This window comes from Camelus ferus, chromosome 6 (assembly GCF_009834535.1).
Source record: "Camelus ferus isolate YT-003-E chromosome 6, BCGSAC_Cfer_1.0, whole genome shotgun sequence".
Lineage (NCBI taxonomy): Eukaryota > Metazoa > Chordata > Mammalia > Artiodactyla > Camelidae > Camelus > Camelus ferus.
This window is the reverse complement of record NC_045701.1, coordinates 94,239,511-94,246,507: the sequence shown is the minus strand read 5'-3', so window position 1 is coordinate 94,246,507 and position 6,997 is coordinate 94,239,511. Positions and strand designations below refer to the sequence as shown.

Below are 6,997 nucleotides of genomic sequence, written 5' to 3'. Positions count from 1 at the left end.
AGGGTTTCCAGGGAGCAAGTTGAGCTTGCACAGGTGAACGGAGGTCTACGAGGGCAGGGGGCAGCCCCAAGGAGCTCCTGGGAGCAGATTGAGCTTCTCCAGGGGAGCAGACGGCTGGGAGGACAGGGAGCAGCCCTGAGGGGCTCCAGGGAGAAGGTTGAGCTTGTGCAGGTCAGCAGAGGTCTAGGAGGGCAAGAGGGAAGCCCCAGGGGCTCCAGGTTGCATTCAGAGCTTCCGCCTGTAGGCTGGGGGCAGGCAGGTACAGGACTGCCCTGAGGAGCTCCAAGGAGCTAGTAGAGCTTGTATTGGTGAACAGGGGGCTAGGAGTGCAGGGGGCAGCCTAAGGGGCTCCAGGAATGAGGTAAAGCTTGTGCAAGTAGCAGAGGGCTGGGAAGGCAGGGAGCAGCCCCAGGGGCTCCAGGGAGCAGGTTGAGCTCGTGAGGGTCAGCAGAGGCCTCGGAGTGCAGGGGGCAGCCCCAGGGGCTCCAGGGAACAGGTTGTGCATGTGCAGGGGAGCAGAGGGCCGGGAAGGCAGGGAGTAGCCCCAGGGGTTCCAGGGAGCAGGTTGAGCTTCTGCAGGAGAGTAGAAGCCTGGGAGGTCAGGGAGCAGCCCCAGAGGCTCCAGGGAGCAGGTTGAGCATGTGCAGGGGAGCAGAGGGCTGGGAAGGCAGGGAGCAGCCCCAGGGGTTCCAGGGAGCAGGTTGAGCTTATGCAAGTGAGCGGAGGGCTTCGAGGGCAGGGGGCAGCCCCAAGGGGCTCCAGGGCACAGGTTGAGCGTCTGCAGGGGAGCAGAGGGCTGGGTGGGCAGAGGGCAGCACCAGTGGTTCCTGGTAGCAGGTTGAGCTTCTACAGAGGAGCAGAGGGTTGGGAGACCAGAGAGCAGCCACAGGGTCTCCAAGGAACAATCAGAGCTATGACCTGTAGGCTGGGGGCAGGCAGGTACAGGAGAGCCCTGAGGAACTCCAAGGAGCTGGTAGAGCTTGTATTGCTGAACAGGGGGATGGGAGGGCAGGAGGCAGCTTACAGAGGTCCAGGAAGCCAGTTGTAATTGTGAGAATGAGCAAAGGGTCCACAGAACAGCGGGGCTCCCCTGTAGCTAGCGGATTAAAGCCCAGACCGAAGGTACAGCCACACGAGGAGCTGAGCCAGGTTGACGGCTGTGGGGATGGTCAGAGGGGCCACGGCTGCTCCTGGCCAGTGTCTCCTGGGACAAGGGTCTCAGAGGCTGCCAGTGAGCAGGGGGCTGAGGTCAGAGGACAGGGACATGGGAGCTACAAGCTGGGGTGGCGTCAGGGGCCCAGGTGTGAGGGGGAAGTGAGCTGAGGGGCTCCAGCTGGAGGACCAGAAGAGGGACAGGAGCTCCCCGAGGCACAGACTCGGCAGCCTGGCTGAGGCAACTGGGATGAAAGGGGAGGGGCCAAGGAGGAGACCTGCAGGGCCAGGGTCCAAGAGGGCCAGGGGCCAGGGGGGCCAAGGCCCACGGGCTCTGGATGCAGAGCTGACCCAGAAGACACGGGCGCGGAGGGCAAAGAGCAGGCCAGGCAAGGGGCCACGAGCAGGCTTCTGGGTGGTGGAGGCCCACCACGCCAAGGAGAGGCCCACACAACCAGGGCAGGGCCGGGCTGGGGCAGCAGGACAGTGAGCTCAGGGGACCAGCGGATGCTGGCCGGGAGCAGGCAGCACTGGTCAGGACTCAGACACAGGGCTCAGTCAGGCCAGGCACTTGCAGGAGGTCAGGGACCTAGGGGGCTGTCACCCAGGTGATCTCCCAGCGCTGACACACAGCTGCAGAGGCACGAGGCCCTGGGTGGTGAGGGCCCTGCCGGCCAGCTGCTTTGCAGACATTCTGGAAGCACGTGGGCGCTGGGCTCAGGGGTGCCCTGACCTGGGCTCGTGACACCCTGCCTGGACCCTCCCAGGGGTGAAGCCCTGGTGCTCACACGGCCTGCTTTCTTGCAGCCTCCACCAAGGCCCCATTGGTCTATCCTCTGACTGCTAGACGCGGGGACACGCCTGGCTCCACGGTGGCCTTCGGCTGCCTGGTCTGGGGCTACATCCCTGAGCCGGTGACGGTGACCTGGAACTCAGGCGCTGTGGCATCCACACCTTCCCATCTGTTCTCATGTCCTTGGGGCTCTACTCCTTCAGCAGCTTGGTGACCCTGCCCACCGGCAGCTCGTCCAGCAAGACCTTCATCTGCAACGTAGCCCACCCGACCAGCAACAACAAGGTGGACAAGCGTGTGGATAAGTAGACAGGCCTCCGGGCGGGCATCCACATCCAGACAGGACCAAGGTCAGCCCTCCTCCCGGATCGAACCACATGCCAGGATGGCGACCTCTGCCCAGAGTATCAGAGGAGGAGCAGTCTCCTCGCCTGGAGGCCTCCCAGGCTATGTGAGGGGTCCTCTGGGTGTTTCTATCAGGTCCAAGGTGGGCACAGGATGCACACCTCTACCGCACATAGCTGGTGCTGGACCTGCCAAAATCTATCCCTGACTTATGCCGCCCCAACAGACCTGTCGCCCTCACCCAGAAACCTCCTATCTGCTTTCTTTGCAGGAACGAATGAAGTATGCAAGTGTCCCAAATGTCCAGGTGAGTCAGACAAGCCACTCCCTCTTTAACAAGGAGGTGGCCACAGCCCTGGCGTGCTGGGAATACATGTGTCCTGGAGAAGGCTGGCCCAGGAGCTAACTCCCCACCTGTCTTCCCTGCCAGCCCCTGAGCTCCCGGGAGGGCCCTCCGTCTTCGTCTTCCCCCCGAAACCCAAGGACGTCCTCTCCATTTCTGGGAGGCCCGAGGTCACGTGCGTTGTGGTGGACGTGGGTAAGGAAGACCCCGAGGTCAATTTCAACTGGTACATTGATGGCGTTGAGGTGCGAACGGCCAACACGAAGCCAAAGGAGGAACAGTTCAACAGCACGTACCGCGTGGTCAGCGTCCTGACCATCCAGCACCAGGACTGGCTGACGGGGAAGGAGTTCAAGTGCAAGGTCAACAACAAAGCTCTCCCGGCCCCCATCGAGAGGACCATCTCCAAGGCCAAAGGTGGGACGGACAACGGGCGCGGGAGGGTCCTGTGGGGCTGCTCGGAGTGACCGTCGGGCTCACAGACACGCCTGTCCCCACAGGGCAGACCCGGGAGCCGCAGGTGTACACCCTGGCCCCACACCGGGAAGAGCTGGCCAAGGACACCGTGAGCGTAACCTGCCTGGTCAAAGGCTTCTACCCACCTGACATCAACGTTGAGTGGCAGAGGAACCGACAGCCAGAGTCAGAGGGCGCCTACGCCACCACGCTGCCCCAGCTGGACAACGACGGGACCTACTTCCTCTACAGCAAGCTCTCGGTGGGAAAGAACACGTGGCAGCGGGGAGAAACCTTCACCTGTGTGGTGATGCACGAGGCCCTGCACAACCACTACACCCAGAAATCCATCACCCAGTCTTCGGGTAAATGAGCCTCACCCCGGCACCCCAGCGAACACCCCTCCCCGAGGCCCTCAGGGTCCAGCACGGATGCCTGAGCCCCACCCCTGTGTACATACCTCCCGGGCCAGCATGAAATAAAACACCCAGTGCCTCCCTGGGGCCCTGCAACCCTGTCATGGTTCTTTCCGAGCAGAGCTCTGGCGCTCGCAGGGCCTGCGGGAGGCGGGGGCAGGTCAGGCTCTCAGGACAAACTTCGTGCCATCAGGGAACTGTGGGTGACCCCAGGCAAGGGATGGGGTCTGCCAGAGGCAGCAGCTCCCCAGGGTCCAGCGTCTGGCCAGCACCTACTCAGGCTGGAGTATGTAGAGGGGACGGGTAGAGCCTCGCAGGAACCCTCACGGAAATGAGTGCACGGTTCATCCCACCTCTGTCCAAGCACACATGTGGGACAGTGGCAGGTCCTTGTCCCCGCAGTTCCCGTCCCCGGGGCCTCGAGGGTCCACGTACTGACACCCTGTCAACATGGGAGCCACGCCTGGCCGGCGATGGGGGCACAGGCCTCCTGCTCCCAGGACACACGGAGATCAGGCCCCACCCTCCCGCAGGCGAGGTGCTCAGGGCCAGATCTGTACACTCGAGGGGACACTCACCCAGACTCGTAGGAAAAAAGCCCTCTCATGGAGCACACCAGCCTGCACATCCCTCGTCCACCTGCAAACTCATGCACACGCATGTGCCTGTGCAACTGCACACAAGGGCACAACCACACAAGTGCACACAAGCCAGCCTTGCTCACTGGGTCCTCAACGGGGTACCCGCCCAGGGCCAGAACAGAGCCTGGAGCCGGGTCTTGTGAACCCTCTGTGGACACCAGCTTGGTCCCCACTCCTCAAAGCCCCAGCAGCACTGAACACACTCTGACCACACTGCCCGGCTCAAACCCCCACCCCTCCTCTCCCCAGGACACCTGCGCCCCCTCCTCAACACACAGAGACCCAACACCCCACTGGTCCCTAGCACGCCCACCCCACCCCCTCGGGCACAGAGGGACACCCCAAGGTTGCCTCCGCCCTTCCCTGCAGTAGTACCCACCACAGACCTGCTCTGCAGACCCCTGCCGTCTAGGCCTGGCCTCCAGTGGGAGGGAAGGCAGGGGTCAGGGCACCCTCTCCCCAGAGGACCCCATGAAAGGCACCGCAGAGGAGAGGATGAGGGACACCCACTGGCCAGGCCGAGATCTGGGCCCAAGGAGTCCGGCCAAGACTGAGGCCCAAGCTGGAGGAACGGGGGACACGAGGTCGGTGCCCAGGGATTGACCTCAGGGAACCATTGATCCAGCCACCCAGGGGGATCCTAGTGCCCCACCTGCCCGGTCACAGAGAGACCCACACTCAGGCGCCACTGACCCTGCCCTGGCACGTCACGGGCAGCCACAGAGCTGACCACCCCCTCCCTGTCCAGAGCCACTCCTGGAGGAGGAGAGCTGTGCCGAGGCCCAGAGCGGGGAGCTGGACGGGCTGTGGACCACCATCTCCATCTTCATCACCCTCTTCCTGCTCAGCGTGTGCTACAGCGCCACAGTGACCCTCTTCAAGGTGGGCGGGCCAGGCCAGCTCTCCCTGCTGTCCCCACACAGTGCCCGCACAGTCCCCCTTCCCTGTCCACTCCCTGTCCCTCCCTGTCCCTCCCTGTCCCCTTCCTGTCCCCTCACAGTCCCGTCACTGTCTCCTCACTCTCCCCTCTTGTCCTTTCTGTCCACTGTCTGTCCTTCTCTGTCTCTCCAGTCCATTCTCTTCTCTCACTGTCCCTCTCTGTCCCTGTCGGGACCTCGCTGTCCGTAGCTATGCCCGCGCAGTCCTCGCGCCACCCCACCGGAGCACACTCACGGCCGGCAGGCCCCGGGCTGGGAGGCCAGGTCCTTGGGGGAAGCTGGCATGGGGGCCCCGGCTGTGCTCACACCCACCATCCCTGCAGGTGAAGTGGATCTTCTCCTCGGTGGTGGAGCTGAAGCAGACGATCGTCCCAGACTACAGAAACATGATCGGGCAGGGGGCCTAGCGTGTCTTCTGGGGGTGTCCACGGCCACCCCAGGCCTCAGAGGTACCCCAATCATCACTCCAAGCTGCTCAGCCACTACTCCGCCCGCTGCCCTGCCAGCTCTGAACTCTCGGCCATGTTCACCCGCACCTCCATCCTCCGACCTCACGGCCACCACCGACCACACCCTGCACCCTGCCCACAATCAGAGGACCAAGTGGACAGCAGGTGCTACCACCAACCTGAGCTGAGGGGTCTGCCTGTCCTCACCGGGAGTGCCCGGGGCACCCTGGGGTTCCTCTGGAAGAGCAGGAAGCTGGCATCCCGGGGCAGTGGGCACGGCCCGCTCTCTGTGGACAATCTCAGGCCTGGTGACAAAGGACGGTTCCAAAAAGGAGGCACACTGTGTGAGATGTCTGGTGGAACAGTGCTGCCCCGGCCGACCTCACTCAGCAGGGAAGCCTCTGGATGTGCCACCAACGTTCAGCCAAGTGCTCAGCTCTGAGAAGGGCCTGGGCCCATGGCCCCTACAGGAGCCAGGCCTGCCAGGAAGGGGGTGAGGTCTCCCAACTCCAGCTTCCCAGAGACGGGCCTGGTGACCGGGTCCCCCACGGGCAGAAAGCAGCCTCGCTGGACAGAGCAAGAGGGACACTGGCAAAAAGGGCACTGGCCTCAGCCACCCTATCCCGTGGCCAGCGGCCTGAGACACCTTCAGCAGGAGCACTCTGCACTAGGCGGTGTGGTGAGAAGCGAGCCCCGGGAGGAGGGAGCCCAACAGCCTGGCGTCCCGGCCCCAGACCCCGGGGCCTCTCCTGTCTTCTCCCTGGATGGGGAGGGGCAGGCCCCACTGCCGGGTGGTGGCGGGGGAGTGGGGGCGCTACAACCAGAGGTCACGCCAGGCCTCGCTTGGGAAGCTGTGCATCCTTTCTAAACGTCTGGCGCCCACGAACTTTCTGCGCTGTTTAACTTTGGTTGGGTTTTTTGTTGGGAGACTCTGGCTTGTCATGTTTTGGGTTGTTCAGACAATAAAGCATCCTTTACCATTCCATAGCTCTCTGGGAATCGCTCTGTGTTGCGGCCCCTCCCCTGGTGCCTCCACAGCCTGTCCGCCCTCCACACCCTCCCAGCCCCAGGCCCCAGCTCTCCCCCCACCACACCCATCCCTGGGGTTCCCTGGGGGCGCGGAGTCAGCAGCAAGTCCCAGGTGTCGGACGCCTGGTCAGCACGGCTGCTGTAACACGCAGCACAGTCGGGTTGGAACCACAGAAATGATTGTCTCCCGTCCTGGAGCGGCACGTCCCAGGTCGAGGAGCGTGAGGGCCACTGTGCCCACCTGCTGCCAAGGCGGCAGGGCCGGAGTCAGGACTCGGTCCTCCTGGGAGGCCAGACCCTGAGCTCCAGTCCCTCCTGGTGGTTCCATCTCAAAGGAACAGTCTCAGGTCCCAGGTTGTAGGAGACACAGCACTCCCCAGAGGGCAGACACAGGAGCCACAGCAGACTGCCCTTCGCAGGAAATGCTCCAGGAAA

General features: G+C 63.5%; 2 gene segments (V, D, J or C); both read left to right on the top strand.

Annotated features, from left to right (window-relative positions):
- The first annotated feature begins 356 nt into the window (after positions 1 to 356).
- Positions 357 to 3,601, top strand: LOC116664455. The segment is given in 4 exon segments: positions 357 to 361; positions 1,928 to 2,597; positions 2,721 to 3,050; positions 3,134 to 3,601. Coding segments are annotated over 4 exon segments (1,334 nt in total).
- A 1,274-nt stretch (positions 3,602 to 4,875) lies between these two features.
- On the top strand, positions 4,876 to 6,516 carry LOC116664431 (the record flags this gene model as incomplete). The annotated part of the segment is given in 2 exon segments: positions 4,876 to 5,028; positions 5,408 to 6,516. Coding segments are annotated over 2 exon segments (237 nt in total), but the record flags the coding sequence as incomplete, so codon positions are not given.
- Positions 6,517 to 6,997: the final 481 nt, after the last annotated feature.